This window comes from Equus quagga, chromosome 8 (genome assembly GCF_021613505.1).
Source record: "Equus quagga isolate Etosha38 chromosome 8, UCLA_HA_Equagga_1.0, whole genome shotgun sequence".
Taxonomy (NCBI): domain Eukaryota; kingdom Metazoa; phylum Chordata; class Mammalia; order Perissodactyla; family Equidae; genus Equus; species Equus quagga.
The window spans coordinates 66,793,891-66,817,785 of NC_060274.1; the positions used below are offsets into that span (position 1 = coordinate 66,793,891).

The 23,895-nt window shown below is 41.6% G+C and overlaps 1 protein-coding gene across 9 annotated transcripts in view; it reads right to left on the reverse strand.

Moving 5' to 3' along the window:
• ICA1 (islet cell autoantigen 1) overlaps window positions 1-21,932 on the reverse strand; it is a 141,329-nt gene extending 119,397 nt beyond the window's left edge. For 2 of the 9 annotated variants that reach the window (XM_046670319.1, XM_046670311.1), the window contains exons 1-2: window positions 21,811-21,932; window positions 1,534-1,632 (exon numbers count right to left, since the gene is read on the reverse strand). In XM_046670319.1, the coding sequence (XP_046526275.1) occupies window positions 1,534-1,550 (17 nt within the window). In that variant the 5' untranslated portion in view covers window positions 1,551-1,632; window positions 21,811-21,932. Of the gene's footprint in view, window positions 1-1,533; window positions 1,633-2,055; window positions 2,163-6,960; window positions 7,014-21,462; window positions 21,567-21,810 lie in introns of those variants that run through there. The other 7 variants (XM_046670318.1, XM_046670309.1, XM_046670312.1 and 4 more) reach the window with 6 other exon arrangements.
• Between the last annotated feature and the right edge of the window lie 1,963 nt (window positions 21,933-23,895).

Below are 23,895 nucleotides of genomic sequence, written 5' to 3' on the forward strand. Positions count from 1 at the left end.
AAAATAAGATGAAAATATACATAACTTTTATGTAAAAGATAATCTCTCTATATAATATGTGCATTAAAAGACTGGAAGGATATACCCCCCACCACCGAAACTGTGGTTATATCAGTGGAATGGAATTTTCAAGAGTGGGGAATAGGGCAGACTTCTTTGCAGTGTATCTTTTTTTTTAATCAAAAGTCATGGATTACCAGAAAAAAAATTTCCATTTTGAAAAAAAAAAAGGAGGGGGAACTTTAAAGATGTAGTGAACATCCTTCATCCCCATCATTTAACAAATGAGATATCTTAGGTTTCAAAAGGTTAAGAATCTCGCCTGCAGTCACACAGGATGAAAGTCCAAGCCTCTAAATTCCAGTCCAGCGTTCATTTCAACGTTCTCCGCAGCCCTTGCACTTCAGCAACAGCAATGAAGCGGCAGAGTAAGTGGGAGAAAGACTTTGGGGAAGGGCAGCTTTGTGGGGCTCTTTAGTCCTTCTGGGTTGGTGACTACCTACTTCCCCGAGCCTGTTGCCAGGATATGACAGCCGTTACGAGGGTCACGAGATGCAGCCATCCCCCTGTCTTAATGAGGCAAGATGGAACAATTAAAATAACAGTCTGACAGCTCTTAGTTAGAGAGCTGTCAAATGGGGATACGCAGGGAAACTAAATCCCTTAGCCATTTATTAATTACCTTTTAAAATGCATTACATTTTAAGACGCAAAAATTCTTTTAAAGTTTGACATTTGACATTACAGAGGACTAGGGTCTGATTGCTTCTCTACTGAGAGAGTAGGGATTAAAAAGTATATTCTTTATTATAATTAATTGTACATTTGAAACACAAAAACACGCACCACATTTTTTCATGATATAAATTAACTGAGGTAAAACCTGACGAGATCTGCTTACACAGTGGGTCATGGGTTCAAAAGGGTTCAGAAACACTGCTTGAAGCAGATCTGGAATTTATAAGAGGTGTAACATGATGCTTAGATGTGTTATAGGCACATAAATGACAGTGCTAGCATCGCTATGTGGTACCCACATTTTATTCAGCAACATCTACTTCTAACCATGATTGGCTCCTGAATGTTCATGAAGTCGTGACTATAAATTAATGAGTCTGAGTTTGTGTTCATTCATTATTTTATAGCTGCCCTACATAAAATTCCCTTATAATCCTAATATTAGAAGTTGTTAAGATAGTGGTAAAAGAAATGTATCAACTCATTACATTTGAAAAAACGGTGGTAAGAAAAGCCAACATTAGATTCTCACAAGAAAAGTTATATGTAAACGAATTTCTTAGAGAATACACATTAGGTAAGTACTTACAATATTTTTGGATACTTGGTTTCCATATTTCATTTAGTAGGGATATTGAACTTGACTATATTCAATACTAGACAGGGGCTAACAGGTTATTCACTGCTAACGTGACTCTTGATTTTTCTATTCAATAGACATTTTTTGAGCATATACTATGTGCTTTCCTCTTTTATTAGCCTCTCCTGATTTAGAAAAGATAACAAATTACTTACCATTTCTGTCCTGACATGTTTTCTTCTTCTTTTTCTACTGTTGATGATTTGGGGAGAAGGGGCAGGGAAAAAGCATGAGAGGATAAGTTATATTATAACCTGAAATAAAACAAATATGTTTAACAGTTACACACTATATTACAATTATATGTTAATTTGACACATATAAAATTTTCCACTCTAAGCTATTTCTAGTTGTATTTTAGGGGCTACACACTATTATGCAGTAACACTGTACAGTGGTGTCGAGAATAGTTTAGCTAAGTAACCCTGGAAGAAATATCCCAAATGAAGTTTAGGAAGTATACAGGCAGGCTGAATGAGAAAAGCTGGTTGCAGAAGACTACATAAAATATGAGACCATAACCCTCAAAGCAATGCTATATATTGCTGAGGTATACAAATATCATATAGTAAAGGTACAAAGAATTGCTTAGGAGTGATGAACACTAAGTTCCAGAGAGCAGTTACCACTGCAATGGGGGTGGGGGACATTATTCCAGAGGGGTACAAGGACTTCACCTGTACTCATAACGTTCTTTGTTAAGCTAGGTGGTGAGTACGCATCTGTACGCCTCTTTACAGATTTGAAATAGTTCATAATCATGCTCACTTCAGCAGCACATATACTAAAATTGGAAAGAGATAGAGTAGATTAGCACAAGAATCCCAAACCAGGAAACCCCACCCACCCACTCATCCACCCAACAGAAATGGAAGGCAAGAAATACAAAAGATAATGTGGTAACTATAGAGCTTGTGTGTGTTGGGGGGACCAGCCATGGGGGTCAGACTCGCTAGGGTTTCTCTTCTTATCTGTTCTGGGTGCCAGGAAAGGCGGAAGAGTATGTTCTTGGTGCTTAGGATTTGATCCTGTGGTTGGCCTTTGGCCATGCTGATGCCCGACTCTGTGCCCTCGCAGGGACTGACCCCTAGCCCAAGTTCTCGTTGGTAGGTGGGCTCTGACATAGGGTCCTGCACTTGCTGAGGTTCCCCATCACAGGGGCAAGGAAGGGAATTATCACAACCCCTCCAGGATATGAGGGTACTGGCCTAGCCACAGGGAATTCCTTGCTCTGATCCCTTCCCCATACCCAGGGAAATAGCTCTCAACTACTTTTTATTTTTGTTTGAAAAAAGTCCTTAGCTGGCCAAAAAAGAAAAAAAGACAAATATTTCATAATCAGTATTTCTAAAATGTGAATCAGCACATTGCAAAAACAAAAAACAAATGAAAAAAGTTGATAAGCTACAATAAGATACCAAGAAGGGTTCAAAGGAGGAAAATGTGATTATTTCAGTTTTCACCAGCCTAGCATTGTATTTTCATCTCATTAGTAAATATGAGTAACTTCAAACCCTTGTCCTTCACTCCATTTGCCCACTCGTGGAAGCTAGCCAACCTCAGGGGCAGAGCCAACCAACCCACCCACACTTGCCTCCCAGTTGCCAGGAAGAATGGGGAGCTCACTACCTAAAGGAAAGGCCTCTGGCCAGACACAGACTGCCGGCTGCCGGAGTGAATGCTCAGCGTGTGAACGCTTCTGGCTACTCCACAAAATCAATCCAGTCGTTCTCCCTCTGCCTCAGAACAGAGCCTGGCAACTGGAACCCCTAAAATGATTAGAGTTTCCCAGGCTTTGAAAAAATGTCTTAAGGGAACTAAATTGAGACGTTGGCATTCCAGGCTTCAGGTATGGGGACAGGAGAGAGGAAGGAGGACATTTTCTTAGAGTGTCCAGTTGCCTCTGAAATGACAACAGCCCTTTAATCAGAATCTTCCATCTCAAGGGCATCCAGGTTTTTGGACAAATTGCTTTGGAAATGACATTCATGATGAGTAAGGCTTGCCCTCTACTCAGGAAATTACGGAGAGGCCACAAACTTCCATTCCTCTCACCACCCACAAGGCTTCACCAAAGGTACGCATTTACTTTATTTAGCTCAAAGCTTCCAATGAAGTTTCTCATAGAAAGATATTATTCAAGGAAACCAAACTATTGTACTCTTTCCTTGAGTTCAATTTCCCCATGAACTATTAGAATAGTTGGTACTTTTTGATTAATTTTTTTATTGAGGTAGAAAACACACAGATTTATCCTCAACAGTTTTTAAGTGTACAGTTCAGTACTGTTAACTATACGCACACTGTCGTACAACAGATCTCTAGAACTCTTTCATCTCGCAAAACTGAAACTCCATACCCATTGAACCATTCTCCATTTCTCCCTCCCCCCAGCCCCTGGCAACCACCATTCTACTTTGTTTCTATGAATGTGACTACCTTAGATACTTCATGTAAGTGGAATCATGCTGTGTTTGTCTTTTTGTGACTGGCTTATTTCACTTAGCAAATGTCCTCAAGGTTCATCTATGTTGTAACATGACATGGTTTCCTTCTTTTTTTAAGGCTGAGTAATATTCCATTGTATGTATATAGCACGGTTTCTTTATCCATCCATCCACTGATGGATGTTTAGGTGGCTTCCACATCTCGGCTATTGTGAACAATGCTGCAACGAACACTGGTATGCAAATATCTCTTTGAGATCCTGTTTTTACTTTTTTTGGATATACACTCAGAAGTGGGATTGCTAGATCATAGCAGTTCTATTTTTTATTTCTTGAGGACCCTCCATACTTTTTTCCACAGCAACTGAACCATTTTACAATCCCACCAACAGTGCTTCAAGCATTCCAATTTCTCCACATCCTCACCAACACTTATTTTTCTGTTTTTGGTTTTTTGGTTTTTTTGATAGCAGCCATCCTAATAAGTATGAGGTAGTATTTCACTGTAGTTTTGATTTGCATTTTCATGATCATTAGCAATACTGAGCATCTTTTCATATGCTTACTGGCCATTTGTATTATCTTCTTTAGAGAAATGACTACTCAAGTCTTTTGCCTATTTTTTAATTGGGTATTTTTTTGTTTGTTATTGCATTGTAGGAGTTCTTAATATATTCTAGATATTAACCCCTTATCTGAAATATGGACTGCAAATATTTTCTCCTTTTTTTTTGGTGAGGAAGATTGGCCCTGAGCTAACATCTGTTGCCAATCTTTCTCATTTTGCTTGAGGAACATTGTCGTTGAGTTAACATCTCTGCCAATCCTCCTCTATTTTGTACGTGGGACATTGCCACAGCATGGCTTGATGAGCAATGTGTAGGTCCATGCCTGGGATCTGAATCTGTGAACCCCAGGTGACCAAAGCAGAACTTGTGAACTTACCCACTATACCACTGGGCTGACCCCTTTGCTCCCATTTTTTAGGTTGCCTTCTCACCTTCTCACTACTTCCTTTGCTGCAACTTTTTGATTAATCAAAAATAAATATTTAACAACTTAAGTTCTTTGTATTATAACAGATAATAAAAATCACTGAGCACACTGACCCTTCTACCTGGACTTCCAGGCTATTCCCAGATTTCGATGCCATATGGCAGTGTCCTTGAAGGTACTGTTTACAGAGCACTTGCACTGGAATCTTCTAGAGTGTTTAACATGCAGACCTGGGCCCCATCCCTTACCCACTGAACCAGAATCTCTGGGAATGGATCTGGGAAACTGCATTTGTAACAGACTTTGTAAGTGACTCTCAAGGACATTAAAGTCTAGATATCACAGCTAAACGGCACATAGGAAAATTCCTTTCTGGAAATGCGTCTTCCTTGAACAAACTAATGGATTATATGGCACTAGAGTAAAGGAATCACAGGCGGCAAAATCAGGTCAACTCCACAGGGCACATCGTAAGTTCTCATAAGAAGACAGGTGCAGTCCTGGCCCGCATCTCTTTTAATGTAGTTCTAGCCCCATACACCAGAGACAATTAATAAACATTTTAAGATTTCCTGACAAAATCCATCTCATCTTGCTCTATCACTTTCTAAAACCATAGTGTCAAAATCACTACTTTAAAAAATCATTACAATTCTCATCCATTCATTCATTTCAATTCAGCAGTTTGGTTTATCAAACACACACTGAGCATCTAATTAATATGTGCCAGGCACTCCCCTTGGCCACAAGGAACTTATAGTCTAGATCAGCTCTGTCTAGGAGAAATATACTATGAGCCACACATGTAATTTTAAGTGATTTAATAGCTGTGTCAAAAAAGTAAAAATAAACAGTAAGATTTTAAAAATAATATATTTTATTTAGCCCAATATACCTAAAATATTATTTCAACATGTAATCAATAAAAAAATTACTAATGATATATTTTGCAACCATGTTTTTGTACCAAGCCTGAAATCTGTTGTGCATTTTACACTTACAGTACCTCTCAGTTGAGACTAGCCACATTAAGTGCTCAATGGTCACATGTGGTTAGTTGTGATAGTATTGGACAGTGCAGGCTAAGCAGGAAAGACAGACATACAAACATATTTCCAGATCCAGGAGACTCTTGACATTCGCAAGGGACATAAAAAAAGATCTTCATGATGGGGCCGGCCCGTGGCGCGGCGGTCAAGTTCGCATGTTCCGCTTCTCAGTGGCCTGGGGTTCACCAGTTTGAATCCCGGGTGCGGACATGGCACCACTTGGCACGCCATGCTGTGGTAGGCGTCCCATGTATAAAGTAGAGGAAGATGGGCATGATGTTAGCTCAGGGCCAGGCTTCCTCAGCAAAAAAGAGGAGGACTGGCAGTAGTTAGCTCAGGGCTAATCTTCTTCTTCTTCAAAAAAAGATCTTCAAGAATCCCCAAATTTGTAAACTCTTTTTTGGTTTTTTGTTTTTTTTCCCCAAATTTGTAAATTCTGCTATAAAAATGTAATTTCCCCTGTAAAATACAATGAAGTCTATGATTAGCTAATACTTCAGTTCATGATTCTGAAAGAAAGCTATTTTTCCACTTTGGCCACAAGGTACTTATGAAATAAGCCCAAAACGAATAGTATCACAGCTCAAGGTTTTTAATGGCGCAGAAACAACTTCCTAAATTTCTGCTTGTGGCCACCTTACCTTGGGAGATAAGCAAAGAAGAGTGAAGAGCAAGTTGTTTATGGACTGTGGGGGCCATGATAAGAAAAATAAAAGCACCAACATAGTTCAATTCAGCATGACTTGAAAACATGAATGTTTGTGTTTCCTTAAATTCTATCTCCCCAAGGAAGGCAAAGCAGATGAGCCAATGATAATTAAGACCTACTCAAAGAAGTAGGGGCCCAAGAGTTAACAGGTCAATGAAAAGCAAGTTCCTAATTTTGATGTAACGACCCTGAGGGTGGGGAGATGAGTTAGTGAGGAGCAGGCTCTGTGTCCAAGACAAGAAACAAAGAGGAGAGACATCTCCCAGCTCAGAGATGGAAAAGCTGCTGAGGTCAGCACCTTCTTCTTAGATGACACTACTACCGACCCAACCCTCTTAGAGCTTCCCAGGCTCCACCGTGACGGGGTTACAATACGCTCACCTCATGCTCCAAGGCCGGGCATTAAAACCACAGCCGTTCTCAGCCACACTCATGAGGCTGAAAGACCATCTTGCCCTGTGGGGAGAACAGGGAGCAGGTGCTTTGTTCAGATTTTGTACTGGGCTTCAGTGCAATAATTATGCTCATTTTTCCTCTATGCTTTTCTTACATTCTTGCTATGTTGAGTCTTCAATTTTATCCACTCGTGTGGACAGACTACAACTGTCCCACTTGCTTTTATTCCCTATAGCTGTTGAAAAGCCATTTTGAACAGGTTGCACGGCCAATACATAAGCAAAAGTTTTTTCCAAATACCTCAAGGTTTACAGAATGCTAAAGCAAGCCTGGTTTAAACAAAGTTTGATGCATCGCTACAAAGAAGAGGAGTCAGTCTGTCCTTGGCTGCCTTAAACCCTGATACTAGATTCTCCTCCTTGGAAATACAGGATGGGAAAGTATTTTCATCCCATATAGGCTGGCTTCAGCTGCACTGAACATTTGTTCTGGCCCAGAACCCTTTTATATGAGCTTACGCAGTTAGCTGATGGCACCTCCGATAACATTTGAATTATGCAAAGAATCTAAAATTCTTGAGCCAACCCTTACTCAGAATAAAGGTAGGATCAGGAGTTACATTTCACCATATCAGTACTCTCAACCCACAAACATATTTCAATAAGTTTCCTCTTGAGTCACATTTCCTAAGTGTGTCGTGTTTCTTGAGCAGGTTCATGTCTCAAATTAATTACCTTTCCAATTTTAGCAGTAGAATTTTCTCTTCTATCAGTGAGCAGTTTTCTATTAGTTGGAGTACTAGCTGAAACTGAGTCCAGAATCCCTTTTTCCTGTCTCTATACTGGGCATATGGCGGTTCTCTTGAATTGCAGATTTGAGCCACTGCCAAATTTGTTATCTTCCTCTCTAATTTATTCAAAATTTCTATATTCTAACTAAAAATTGTCACTGTCTTAGAACTCTTCAGTTCTGTTGTGCACAACAGCATTTAGCTTTCTTTGAGAAGTGGGCCATTTTTTCCCCCATGAGAAACAAACTTTCTAAGAGAATAGAACAGAGTCTTACAGCGATGTGGGTACAAAGTGATATGTTTGAACCACCCCAGAGTAAAGTCACTCATTCCCACACACCAGCTTCATGGCACCACATGTCACTGAATAGGTGCAAATCTGTTCACATTCTAACATTCCTGAAGCTGGGATGTGTCCTACAATTGATACCCTGTCAACTGTTTGGCAGTCATTTTTCTTTCTTCATGGAACATAAAATAACAAAAGATCTCACAAGCAATGGTTCCTTATATTTGATGAAATATAGAATAATTCTTTAAAATGAAACTCCAGTAAAATTGCACATCACTACATGCCACAGACTTTTGGGGCTATTTGTGTGTAACTGAAAAGGTGAATCTAAAGTCAGGGAATGCCAAGTGTTGCCTGTGATGTGGAATGAGTGACATGACAGAGGAAGGTACTGAAGGTTAGAGGAACAGAGAGGAGAAGGCACAGGGCTGGCTTCCTACATGGGCTCTGGGCTGAGTTTCTAAGAATCAGCAGTAGCTGGCCAGGCAAAATGTAGGAGTGTGTGTGTGTATGTGTGTGTGTGTGTGGGTGGTGATGGGGTGGAGGGAGTATTATTGCAGGCAGAGGGAAAGCAATGAACAAATTCTTCCACAGTATAACTGCCTGGTGTGTGCATGCAATCAACCATAAGCATTTGTACATTCCTATAACTTAAAGAAAGATGAGACGTGACTGAGGAGACACAGGGGCCATTTTTGGTCACTTTCAGTATTTAGATATATTCTGTAGCTACTGGAGGGTACACACTCAATGCTATTTATTTCACATTCAGTGTGTATCTTCTATGTCCTGTCTTTGCTAGAGAGCTCATCTTTGACTATCCATAACTCTTGGCGGCCTGTGGCATGTCTCTTGCATTTAGCTTTCAGTTGCACCTAATTTATATAATTTTCTGCTAGTTCCATCTTCCCATTATTTCAAAGATTAACCTCATCTAGAAATATTACCAGTTCTCGGTATTTTGTTTTGTATTTGGGTTTCTTTCTCTGTGCAAGCTCAGAGCTAATGTATGTCATATAATTTAGAGCTTGGAGGAAGTTGAGAAACAACAGAATGAAGCCCTTTCCTTTTAAAATAGGGACCTGTGATCCAGAGAGGTGACTATCAGGCCCGAGAGAGCAAAGCCAGTGAGCCTCAGAGCCAGGCTTCAGTGTAGGCTCACCAGGGCTTGCCTAATGAACAGAAGAAAGACAAATTTGTCAGAGGTTCTAGGTACTGGATTAGAAAATAATTCAACGTTTGTATACTTCTTTTGCTCAAAGTATGTTTCTTCTTTTTTTCTAGAGGTTTATCTCTAGTCACTTTCTCTTATGTCAATGGCGATTTTTATAATTTCCCATGGAGAAGGAAGTATGTTCTAAGTATAAATATTAAAACTTTCGTAAAAACAAGGAAAAAACTGAAATAATTCTTCCAGGCGTAATTAACTATATTTATTATTATTTTAAAAATCTTGATTCATCAAAGCAAATTCACACATAGCTGAGAAAGAGAAATCCCTATGGAGGGTGGGAAGTTGGATTCGACTGTCATCCTTTCAAGAGCTAAACTTAAGATACAGATCTTCCTCAACTTATGATAGGGTTACATCCCAATAAATCCATCCTAAGTTGAAAATATCATCGTTGAAAGTGCATTTACTACACCTAACCTACCAAACACCACAGCTTAGCCCAGCCTACCTTAAACGTGCTCAGAACACTTCCATTGGCCTAGAGTTGGGCAAAATCATCTAGCACAAAGCCTATTTTATAATAAGTGTGGAATATCTCATGTAACTTATTGAAGACTGTACTGAAAGTGAACAACAGAATGGTTGTCTGAGTAAGAATGGTTGTAAATGTATCGATTGTTTACCCTCGTGATTGCATGCCTCACTGGGAGCCACGGCTCGCTGCCGCACCCAGCAGCATGTGAGAGTACATACTGTACTGCATATCACTAGCCCAGGAAAAGATCAAAATTCAAAATCTGAAGTATGGTTTCTACTGAATGTATATCGTTTTTACACCATCGTAAAGCAGAAAAATCCTAAGTCAAACTATAAGTCGGGGACTGTCTGGAACGTGGTTTTGACTAGCATTTATGATGTTTTTCCTCTCTCTCAGATATCCCACAGCTTTTCCTTTCAGACTTTGATAAGGGTTTGATTACTTGAGCACTCCATATAACTTTAAATGGATTCTGTTTCTAGTTTTGTGTCCCCTACAAATGATTTTTGACATTTTATAAATTCACAAGTAAAAGTGAAACACGATCATGCTTTAATTTTGTGAGTCATACTTTAATTTTGTGAGTCAGCAAATCTTACAAGGGAAAACAGAATTCTAACTTTATTTAAGGCAGCTAAAAGATGAATAAGTTTTTATTTAAGCCCTATAAGGAAGTCACTGTTAAAATTTACAGTTTTGGTTAATAAATTGTGGTCTTCAGATACTTTTAAATGATCATTTCATTCACATTTCAAAACAGCTCAGGTATTATATACAGGCATTAATTAAGCTTAATGCCTCCTAAATCTATTAAAATCACATTCCTAATAAATATTTCTAATGCCATTATAACTTGTCTCCCAATATGCTTCTCAATATAAAAGCCAGTGAGCCCATGACCATGCCACAAATGTGTGCCTCCTCCAAGTCACTTCAGCCACCGTCTGACCTCACTTAGCTCATCTGTAAACAGCAGACTAGGCTAGCTGACATCTAGGAAGCCCTCAGTCACAAAAACTATAAAACTAATTTTAATTACTTTTAGAGACACTTATGTCAAAGTGAAAGCCTAGAGATCATGAACACATCTTCCTTTTTAAAGATAAGGAAATTGGGGTTCTAAAAAAGGAGACGACTTGTCCAAGATCAGGTTAAAGATCAAGTTCACAAGGAGGAATGCTGGGGTTGAAACACTCATCACCAGTTAGCACCCTGGTGCTCTCGTCAGTCTCCTCGTCTATTCCGAGAGATGTTTCTCAAAGGAAAATATCAAGCATAGCACCTCATATTCTAAGAAACTAAAAAAAATAACCAAGAGATTCTCTAAAAGGGTTTCATCCCCAACCTTAATATTAGTTAAAAATTTTATGTCCCCACAAAACAAGCTAAAAACAAAAGAAACCACAAACCTCAGACTGCTCACAGAGGGTCTGATCTAGGTCCTGCTCTTCTTTCTCTTCCTTAAAGCCCTGCTTGTTGCAAAGGATGAGGGAGGGCGAATTTTGTGCTATAACTGAGATCATGGCAGCAATAACAAAGAGGCTGGCATTGAAAACAACAACTTCAAAGAAATCTACAAGAGCAACTGACATAAAATAGATTAGAAGACTTGAAACAGAAAAAGAACAGATAGCTGTCTTTGCTAAAGAAAAGAGTAACTCAAAAAACCCTTGCTGTATAAATTATATTCACCTTTGATTTTATTTAGGTTGGTTTATGTAAGTTTGTTATATAATGTCAATTCAAATTTAGCATACGGATTTTACTGTCTAGTACTCATGGTGGCTTTTTCTGCAAAAGCTTAATCTCAAAAGGTGAAGAAGGAAGGAACACCTTAGACAGACAAAAGTGTCAATCAACTTCTGTAAAAGAAATACCACACCCTTCAACTGCCAGCACAGAACATCATTAAATGATAGGAATAAATGTTTTCCTTAAATTATATTTCAAACCTGCATTTTATAATTGGGATAAAATTTTTTATGGAAGAATAATCTAAGTTAACTTTTTCATCTAATTGTATTGTATTGTATTTCATCTAATTTCATCTGTATTGCACATCTGCATTGTCCAATACAGCAGCCACTAGCCACATGTGGCTACTGAGCAACTTGAAATATGGCTAGTCTGAATTCAGATATGCTTTAAATGTAATGCACACCCTGGATTTGGAAGATTTAGGTACAACCCCCCAAAAGGAAAATGTCTCATTAATAAATCTATATTTTGTATTAATCTATATTTTGTTTATAAAAATTATATGTATTTTACATTGATACATTTGTATATTATTTAAATTTTATATAACTATATTGCTATATTATGTATTATATATAAATGTATATTTACATATTCTGTTATATTTAATTATATTTTATATTTATTTGTATTTTATATATGTACTTTCACATTTTTTGTTGAAATAACATTTTGGATATATTGGGTTAAATAAAATATAGTATCTAATTTCAGCTGTTTCTTTTTAATTTTTTAAATGTGCCTACTAGAAAGTTTTAAACTACATATGTGGCTGCCATTACATTTTACTGGGCACCTTGGTCTAAGGCATTAAGCAAAGAAGCAAAGAGTTAAAAATTAATTCCATAACTCAGGTCACCAATAGTCTATACAGATACAAATACCTTTAAACAATTCTTTCTCTCCAGACTCTCTGATAATTATCCTGTTAGAAATATAATTACAAAAATAAAATCTCATATATATATATGTACATATACAAGGATTATATACGTATACATAAACTATATATAGTCTTTTTAAATGACCTACAAAATGGTGGCACTCCACGTTTTCATAAGTTGCTTTAAAAACGTCCAAATCTATGTGTGAAATGTACCATTTGTTTTAAATCAGATTCATGGGGTTAAGTGAAGTGGATGAACTACTATAAGACTGTCAAACGTGGGGGGGCGGCCCTGTGGCCTAGTGGTTAAGTTCAACACGCTCTGCTTTGGTGGCCTGGGTTCCGTTCCTGGCCGTGGACCTACAGCACTCATCTCTCAGTGGCCATGCTGTGGTGGTGACCCACATACAAAATAGAGGAAGACTGGTACAGATGTTAGCTCAGGGCAAATCTTCCTCAGGAAAGGAAAAAAAGTGAAAAGATAAGGATAGTCTCTCCCCACATACATATGTACACATATATAAATATATACCTACAAATATAAAATGTACACATATGTTTATACATGAAATATATATAATTCATATACAAACATATAGAAATATATGAATGGTTAATAATATTACAAATGTGAAGGAAGAAAAAGTGTGTGAATGTGGTAACCACAACTCTATGAAATTACACATAAGCATAATGTCAGCAATCAGAGTAATTACAGAGACACTAATGTTTACAAGGTTCTCTTTAACATTAAATTCATAATTTAAGGCATCTTATAGAGATGATCAAGTAATTTCTTATGCCTCCATAGGATCACTCAGAGCTTGCAGGGAATTTATATATCATTTAGTCCAATCTCCTCTTTTCACAGAGGAGGGAACTGAGGCCCAGGACTGAAGAAAATTTCCCAAGGCAAAGAATAAGCCTTTTTCATTAGTGTAAAATTACTGACACACACAGACACCAATATGTGGTTTATAAAATGTCTATGTTGTGCACAGGTCCTGTAAACAAACCACCACAGCTGCTTTCTTTAGAAATGGCATGCATTCAAGGACTTTCCTTGGTAAAGTTGTGGCCGCTAAATCATGTTTGAGTTTAGGCTGGCTTTAGAGCAAGGGATGAAGGCAGCCCAGGTAGGGAAGGGAGAAGCAAGAAGAGGCTCTTAAAATACAAGGCAGCAGCAGAGGGAAGCAGACAGAGAGAGAAAGCTCTGTATTTTCACATACCCCAACTGAGAAAGCCACCCTTGCCTGTACTGAGTCATTCTAATTGGTGTTATCTGAGAACTAATAAAAGATCCCTTTTCCAGGTTCTCTCTACTTTCTTAGGGAGGAAGCTTAGGGATTAAATAGCGATAATGCCCAGAATGAACAATGCACAAGACTGGTTATTCTGATGGGGCTCAGGAAAGATAGGGCTACTGGGCATATACCCGATAGGGCAGGTAGAATAACCAGGAAGGAGCCCAAAGGCACAGAGCTCCAGGTCAGCAGTGCAGAGAAGAGAGAAGCAGGAAGCAGAAAGAGGGGAGTGGTTTGGCACCAACACAAAGTTTCCTACTTCACAGTGATGCCGATGCTGCCTACGGCAACACGGAGGAAAGAGCACTGGATACAAGGACACTCAACTCCTGGCCTTCAGGGAGCAGCAGGTGGAAGAAAGCTCCCCAGGGTGATGATGACCAGTCTCCCTCCTCATGCACTGTGGGGAATCGTGGCCCTTGGCATTGCACTGGGCACCTCCTCTCATGGTTTCCACTCCTCATGCACCACTGCTCACTTCTTTGGAACTATCCAGCACCGTGACTAGACCACTGCTGTTCCTAGGGATGGGTCTCATCACCTTGCCCTTTCCCACCTTAGTCCATCTATCATCCTTTCTCTTTCAAGTTAATCAACCTTCCTTTCTGGCCTCAACCCATATTCTTCAACCTATGTCTTCCTCCAGTTACCAATCTCTTCCTTCTCTTCACTGAGTTCTTCTAAGTCCACACAGTCTGGTTCTTTTCTCCACCATACCAGAGAAAGATTTTCACTATGAGCCCAACTCAAGTCCTCATCTCACTTGACCTTCGACTAAGCTCCCCTCTCTTGATTTCTCAGGAAATACTCTCTACACTTTTGTCATCTTTTCACTTTTCTTCGTTAGCTTCTCCTCCTCTGTGCCCATATCTCAAATATCAGTGATCGATAAGGTTCTAACCTTAGTTGTCTTCTATTACACTTTACTTGCTGTTGCTAGGTGATTTAATCCACTTCCCTGGCTTCAACCAACAGCTGTATGTCAATGACTTCCAAAATTAAACACCTCACCTGAGATGACAGCAGCGAGATGGAAATGCGGATCTGGTGCTCTGGAGAGGTGTTTAAATTTCCATCTCCCGACTATAATCTTCACCTGGATGTGCCATAGGCACTTCAAATTCAGCACATCTAAAACCAATCTCTCTCTATCTCCACCCCTAAATGTTCTTCCTCCTGTGGTCCCTATGTTAATACCAGCATGAACTCCACTGAGCATCCCAAGTTAGAAACTTCTTTTTCCTCTTTTGCAGCCAGTCTCCAAGTTCTCTCCATTCTACCTCCTAAAAAGCTACATAATACATCCTCTCTTTTCTATATTCACATCCAGGACTTAATCTAGGCCGTCACAGGCAATACTGTCCCTGTGTCTGTGCACTCTAATCTTTACACACCATGGTCTGGACTATAATATGCAAATCTAACCATAACACCCTCCTACTTAAAACACTTTCATTGCTTTCTCCTGCCATTAGAGAAAGTCCAAACTTCTTAGCAAAAAACCCAAGCTCCTCCTTATTCTGGCCCCTCCAAAAAATTTTATTATACCTCACTCAGAACTATTCCTTCTGGTCATTTCAGAATGCTGGAGCTTTCCTGAATATATTGTGCCACTTCAAGGCTTTGTGAAGTTTCCTGCCATTTGAAATGCCCTCTCCTCCTTTGTCCAATTGGCCAACTTACACCTTACTTCAAGACTCTCCTCAAATGTCACTGCCTCAGTGAAGCCTTCTGCAACCCAATACTCACCCTCTTGCCCCTCCCTCCCAAGGGGCCTCCCACTCCTGTCCACCTCACTGATGAATTAACTGTCCTATGCTGGTGGTACCCTGTACTCCCACACTCTCCTGGGATGAGTTAAGTACATCTGCATCTCCTGCACTAGACTGCAAGCCCCTTGAGGGCAGGGACCCTTATTGGTTCACCTTTGCCTCCTCATACCAAATACAGTAACTGAAACACATCAGGCCTTTAGTAAATATGTGCTGGACAAAAGGCAATAATTACGTGCTGTCATTTACTGAGCACTTTACCTGTGTGAAGCACTTAACACCACTATCTCATTGCCACAACATCACCATGAAGGGGGTACCACCCCATTTCACAAGTGAGAAAAAAAGCTTAGAAGGGGGAAGTAATTTTCCCAAAGTCAACAACTGGTAAATTCAGGTCTGCTTTTGACTCCGGAGCTCCTGTTTTTAACCACTCCACTCCTGCATGAAAGAGATTGGATAATGGGTTCCATCTCTATAAAAACAATCCCTCCTAATCAAAGGCTCAGGTGCTGTTTTAGTCCCAAATCCATCACCACCACAGTGCTCGTGCACAACAAAACCTTGCTGATGGACTCCTGGTGGCCATCAGGCTTCCTGCCAATAAGGAGAAGAGGTGCCATGTATCACAATTAGCTCCTCGGTCTCTGGCTTAGGATGCACTACCCCAGCTGATTTCCCCTAAGTACCATTAGGTTTCAGATACTGGTGTACATGCCCTATTCTGGGAACAGAGAAGTGGGTGTAAGAGATCATGATGATGGTAAGTAATGGAATGAACTGTAATGTGTGCTCTGGGAAAGGAGCTGTAATACTTTATAGCTACTCCTCTACAAATACTCTCACCATCTAGAACGAGAGGACCTTTCCGCTCTCAAATCTAGACTCTCAGGGTCAACAATATACCGTCATGTATATATTTGATGGCTCATCACTGAACACACATACCTTGTGTTTCCCACTCCACAGTACTGTATTGCATTCAGTTGTCTTTTTCAGTCACCCTCTTTTAAATCTATATATTTTCTGAAGAGAGAAAACTGACCTCTTCAATTTTCTCTAGTTCTAACGGGGTTTAAATATCAGTCCCCTATTTCCTACTAATACCTCCACCACCTCTATGACTATCCAGCACGTAACTGAAATCAGTCCTGTGCTTTCCTGATTAACACATTTAACCTTCTCAACTCACAGATGATCAAACTTGCCCAAGGTCACTCAGCTAATAAGAGACAGCCATGAACACTGGGCTCCAGACATGAGGACTACCTGCCAGTATTCTCTCCCTTGGTACACCTGGATTCTGTGTTGGGAACTCTCTCTCTCCATTCCTCACCCTTTTTCATCTGTCAAATTCCTGTTGGTCCTTTAAGGTTCAACTCAAGGGTCACCTCCTCCATGAATCTTCTCAGGCATTCTCTGCCCTCTCTCCTATCTAGGTGGGGTGGGCTTCATCCCCTCCCTGCTTTCCCTGAAATGTAACTGTCAGGTGACTTCTCTATCTCCCTGAATAGGCTGCAGGCTCCTCCAGAGCAGGGTAGGGTCTGGGTCTTGTCTTGGAATTCCCAGTACTAGCACAGTGCATGGCCCATGGCATATACATGATAAATGCTTGCCGAATACTGAGTAATGACCCCACTTTGCAATGACGTCATGTGACTTAGCAGGAGAGACTTCTCATCATGAGCAGTGCCATTTTCTCAGCCTTTCATAAACTCATTTCCTCTCACTAGGTGTACATTGGGACAAATAGCTACCATTAGTTGAGGAATTACCACTTCTCAGACACTGAGATGTATGCTTCGTGCACGTTATGCTTATCCTGACAACCCTGTCAAGTAGACATCGTTATTTTATGGATGAAGCTCAAAATCAGTTATCCTAAGTAACAGATCTATAGTCACACAGAAGGAAGGCTTTGTTTTAAAGGCATATATAAAATGCCCCATTATGTACAGTCATCCCTATACTGGAGAAATTCATTACTATTTGAAATTACTTACACATACACACACACCACACACACACACACACACACACACACACACACAGCATTAATCTGGATGCTGGAGTAGGGAAAGCATGGTTGGCCAGTATTTATAGAGGTTCAAGGCAGTCCTACCTTATGCCTTATCCAGGCCAAATCATGCCTGTAATCTTAACTTTCTTATCTGATAGATAGGGATTATGATACCTACTTACTTCATAGGGGGTTGAATACCAAAGAAGCTCATGTTTGCCAAAGTGCTTTGTTAAGGAAGAGGGCGGAGGCCCATCTTAGTGCACCATGCTGGATAGAGCATCGTGCAGTGTTTCTCAAAGAGCAGTGGAAGGACCCGGGGCATCAGAGCCCCACTAAGTGTTAACAGCAGATGGGAGAAGGTAGGCTGGAAATCCACACTTAACAAGCCCCCAAATGACTCTACTGGACACAAAAGTTTGATAAATACCAGGTTAGAACAATGCTCCTCAAACTTTAATGCACACATGATTCACTTGGGGATCTTCTTAAGACGCAGACTGGAATTCAGTGGGCCTGGGGGAGTGAAGGTGGGTTGAGATTCTGCAGGTCTAACAAGCTCCCAGAGGAAGCCAATGTTGCTGGTCTATGGATCACATTTGAGTGGCAGGGGTTTGGAAAATCTAGCCCCACTGGAACAAATTAGCTTTGCTTTGTTCAGGACTACAGACTGCATTCTCCAACTTCAGGGAATATTCCACAAAGCCCAAGCTCTCAGTAATGCGTCAAAATCTCTTGAACTACTCAAAACCAAATTGGAACACATTACCTATCACAGGGAAAAGTAGTAGCATCCTTTTCAGATAGAGATAGCACATATGTCTAGCAATGTGAAAGAATAATTTACTGCTACTACTTGAGTCCTATTTACTGTGCAAAGAGGTTTTTTTTTTAAAGATTTTATTTTTTTCCTTTTTCTCCCCAAAGCCCCCCAGTACATAGTTGTATATTCTTCGTTGTGGGTCCTTCTAGTTGTGGCATGTGGGACACTGCCTCAGCGTGGTTCGATGAGCAGTGTCATGTCCGCACCCAGGATTCGAACCAACGAAACACTGGGCCACCTGCAGCAGAGCGCGCGAACTTAACCACTTGGCCACGGGGCCAGCCCCGCAAAGAGTTTTATATGTATTATCTCTAATCCCCACCACAACCCCACAAGGTGGATATTCTTGCTCTATAGATAAGGAAATGAGGACAGAGAGAGCATAAGTAACTTTCTGAAGTTCACATGGCTATTTAGGTGTTGCAGCTGGGGTTCCAATCCTGCTCCACTGGGATCTAAAGCCTGTGTGCCCTCTGCAAATCTTCCATGGTGCCAGATATGATTGCGGTAAAAAACATGACAGCTTAGGGAAATAAAATGGGGAAAAATGTTTCTCCTGTACCAGTCATTGAGTTTAAGGCTCTGCTGAGGCAGATTCTGGATGGGCGTGAGCACGCATATAAGGTTAATTAATTAGCAATCTGTGTAGCCGCTTGGACAAAAACATGCAGCTAGCATCCTTGCCCATGGTTCCCATAAATCTGATAATGGAGATGGAATAAAAAGTGACTAGTGCACTGATCCTAAATGTTGCCACCTACTCTCAGGCTTCTAGCTGTGGGGTCCACCAATGAAGAGGAAAAATGCTTCCTGATCCTTGTGGCCTCTCTACTTCCTCGCTTTCTCCTGTATGAGGTTTCTGTAACCTTATAGTTCACGCCACACAGGTTTACTCCACCATGTCATTTCACAATTGCCACACCTCCCTGCCTCTGATAAAACTGCCTACACCTGAAAAACTGGACTGTTCAGTCAAATATATTGAAAATGCAGCAATTTTGAAGGTTTTCTTTTGAGTAACAAAATTTTCTGTATTTTTCATAAGGTTGACATGGAGAGAAATGCAAGGCAATAAAGACACTTAGAGAAAGCAGTCAGACAGACACTGGAGTGTACCAAATGGGGGAAAGACAGCTATAAAATTAACTGCCCAGGTATCTACCATCCAGTGTCTTTAGCATTTAATGACCCATGGGTGGAGTATCCATGGTCAGTTTCTTTAACTTCACGTCTCTCCACTATCATAATTAATACTCAATAGCTTAACTGTCGTTTTCTAAGGATCCATCTTTAATAACTACAACTATTTACCTATCTAATGCAAAGAGATACAATTAGAGAGCACCATCTCCTGCAATTAAATATAAACACAGCAGGGGTTGGCCCAGTGGCAGTAGCGCTTAAGTTCCCCCGTTCCACTTTGGTGGCCCGGGGTTCGCAGGTTTGGATGCTGGGTGCGACCTAGCATTGCTCCTCAAGCCACGCTGTGGAGGCGTCCCACATAAAATAGAGGAAGATCGGCACAGATGTTAGCTCAGCGACAATCTTCCTCAAGCAAAAAGAGGAAGATTGGCAACAGATGCTAGCTCAGAGCCACTCTTCCTCCCTCTCTCCCTCTCTCTCTCTCTCACACACACACATAATATAAACATGGTGGTTAAAAACCAAACAGTGATATTTGAACTATTAAGGATTATAAACGGATTTTGCCCCTATGGTATTCTCCACACATGATGTTTCAAAAATAAAGACTGAAGCCTAGAAAGAAACTGGTTTCAAAACCCACTTAAAAGTATTTTTAGAATTTGTGTGTGTTTTAAATATAAGGTAGGAAACTGAGTCTGGAACGCTGACTTCAAACAAATAAGCATTTTCTATTTCACTCCCCAAGCCCCAGGAACAGTTCAGATCTCAGAAAACCTAAACTAAGGTCCACAGAAACCAATTAGAGATTTTTCTGGAGAGACTTTACTGAAATGTTTGCACAAGAACATGTTTGCAATGAGTCATAATTTATAGGACCTTAACGGCCAATGCCTTATGTGCCTTTCTTCCTACCTTCAATATCATTCTCAAGCCAGCTGTTGATGTATTTCCAAGGGCCTGATAATTTTTATAAAGTTACCAGATCTTAATTACCAAGGCTGCCAGCCAGCACCCCTTCTCATACTGATTTTTTATGCTATCAAAAGACAAGAGAACCTGATTCCCTTTCTAAACTATAACTCTCCCCAACCAGGCAGTTAATGGCTTTCGCCAGCGAAAGGGCGCAGTACTTTTAAGACCCCCAAAGAGACGCTGAGGGCCCTCAGGGGTTCTCCAAGTAAAAAGGCAGTGGAGGTTAACCAGGAGCCGCTCTGGGCAAAGGCAGACATCATAACAGGATATGTCCGTTTCTAAAGGAAGCAAGAGCTGCAATAGCCCGGGGGCAGGAAAGGCGGAGCCAGCAGCACCCAAAGGAAACGGGCGTACCAGGGTTTGCAGGCACCTGGCCTGCTTAGGGACTCTTGCTCTAGTCAGGTCCGAGGCTGGTGAGCAGGTGTCCGCGAGAGACCAAGCTCAGGCCTCCTGGCAGTAGTGGTTATCAAGACGTACCCATCTGCTCCATGCCACCTCCGCCAAAGATGGGCAATGGGAGAAGAGGAAAAGCCAACACCAGGCGCCTCGGCAGGTGAACTTGTCAACAAGTCAGCCCTGGACGCAGGTCCCTGCCCAGAAGGGACCTCGTGGTCCTGGGGCTGGAGCCGCCGAGAGGGCGAGGCACGGAGTGGGTGCGGTGGGCTGGCGTGCGCGGGAGTGCCGCCGCGCTGGGGCTGGAGATGGGGCCGGAGCCGGGATCGCGTCCCTCCCGCTCCCCCGGGACTGACGCACGCTCTCATGGCGCGCGCATCCTCCAGACCTTCCCAGGCCCGAGGGAGGAGGCGGGGGAGGGGAAGGGGCTGTCGCGGTTCCCACACGGGGATCAACGGCAGGAGGAGGCTACCCGCCTGTCACCCGCCGCCCGCGGAGGGCAGAGTTGGCAGCCCCAGGCCGGCGCCCCCGACCGCCCCGGCTGCCGGGCGTCTCCCGCTGCAGCCTGCAGCCCTCCCGGCGCGCTCCCGCCCCGGCCCCGGCCCCGGAGGGCAGGTACCTCGGAGCCCTGGCCCCCAGGAGCCTCCCGGCCGCGGTCGGAGAGTCCCTCCAGCTCCCTCATCCGACGTCAGCGTCAGCAGAAGGCGAGGGAAGGGGGCGGGGGAGCACAGGAACCGGCCCTTCCTGCGGCGGCCGCAGCCAGCCGGAATAGCAGCCGGCGGAGCCCGTGCGCGCCGCAGCGCAGCGCAGCGGCTGGGGGGAGCGGGCGCCCTCGGCTCCGCCAGCACCCGCCGCCGGGGCGCCGCCGCCGCCTCCCCTCCACCTCTCCCCTCCGGAGACGCCTGGCCGGGCGACCCCTCCCAGCAGGACCCCAGGACCCGGAGGAGGAAGGGGGCGACAGCCTCACCTTGTTTGGGGCGAGTCTGGGATGGAGGGAGTGAGTCTCCCTCTCTCTACTCCCTGGGGTCTTTCCTGGACCCCCATCTCCTGGGGTATCCCCCGCTCGGATCTGCAGCCCAGAGTGACCCCACCCTGCTCTCCCGCAGGTGTTCCACGTGTCCATAGCATTTGCGTCACAATGACCTGGCCGACAGGTGGGAGCCGCAGCGAACGCCCCAGGGTTCGCTCTGTGCTGCGCAGCGTGCGTGCTGCTTGCTTCCGCTGTAGATTTCTGTGGCTTTAGGGGACAGGAGACTTCATGACTTCGATGCCAAGAAAAGTTAGAGAGGCCTGTACCTGGAAATCAAGTTTGAGCTTAAAAGAAAAAGGGTATATATTTCATTCCCATATATTCATATATGTTTTATACTTAAGTTATTGACTTCTCTTATCTTTGTCACCGGGAAAGAACAAAACTCCTGTTTCTGGAGTACGCTGCAATGATCACCAGAAGAAAAAGTAATGGAATAGGTGCTTCCTAAAATTGTCTCTGCTAAAAGCAATCCCAGTGTGCTATGACTCAGTTCCTGGTTATATGTTTCTAAATAAGTTCGTTGAATAGTCACTGGTTGAAATAATTTAATAGAGTGGAATGAAAAATAGTTACTGAGTAATGATGCAAACAAATCTGAAATCCACAGCTAACGTGAATGGGCTGCTCCCTACTGTGCCAGACATGCTGTTTACTTTACATTTAATCCTTACAGCAACTCAGTTCTGGAGGTAAAGTGATCACCCCTATTTTACAGATGAAGATGCTGCCCAGAGTCCCATAAAGGCATTCAGCTAATAGGATATTGAGCAGGGTTTTGAATCCAGGGTTGACCGAACCAAGAGATTTGGCTTAATCTCAACATTAAAAGGTGCCTGGCCAAGATGGGTAGAGAAAAAGTACAGGAGAAGATGTTGATATTTTAATAGAAAGCTAGTAAGACGACACAGCTCCAGAAATTTATATAACCTTAAATGTTGACATTACTCTTTGGATATATTCTTTGGGGATTCTGTTTGTCATAGATTTGAACTTGTCCCAGTATGACACAAAATATAGAGTTGAGTAAACATTGAGTCCTTAATAAATGTTTATAAATAAATAATGAATATGGTCTACAAAATAGCAAATTGTCACAAAGCTGAGATTCAGGAGAAACTTTGGGAGAGAAAAACATTGCTCCCATATACTTGGTTTTATAAGAAGCATTCAGACTAACTTGTTAACAACACACCCAAATGATTTTGCTGTTTGTAAGAAAGAAAAAATGAAAAAAAAAAAAAAAACTCTTTGAAATGAGAAACAAAGACTTCTTTGCAAAAGAAACACAATTAAGATATTTTGTTTTAAAATATTTGATTCCAAAAACCATTAACTTATGTGTAAAAACCTATCAGGAGTTAAAAAGAAAGAGATTATTATTTTTAACAGAATGAAGTGCTATTTTTAACATAGTAGGTATAGGTGCTCCCTAAACGTTGGCTGAATGTATCAATCAGTTGATTGAAGTGTTGAGAGAGAAATCACAAAATTTCCTGACTCTGTAATCTTCTCTTTTCCACCATTCATGATTTACTAGTTCCGTGAATACGAGTAGAAACCCTATTTATCAAAGCCTGGCTTTGTGGCAGATATTTGCATTTGTTACAAGAGAGCCATCGGAATGGCAGGTTGCTTGTGTGTTCAAAGTATCCCCTGAAAATGCAGGTAATTGGAACACAAGCACTGGGGGAAGTGAGCCAGAAAGCTGATTTATGTAACTAATTACCAAGCTTTCCTTTTACCTTTCCAAAGGCCAAGGTGATAACCTGGGCATGAGTCTAAGGACCTATGATGGAAGCTAAAAGTGGCTTCCAAGACAACGTTTAAAAGCGAAAGGATGTGTGATACAAGCACTATCCGGTCAACATGGACTGAAATTCCTCGGGCTCCCAGAGAGTTTAAGATAAAGCTGTAAATGACTTTCATCACTATTAATATTGTCCTAATATTTAGGATAACATTTGAGAAGGAAATAAACTTATGCTCATTCTACATTGCCACAATGAGTGCTTTTCCTTC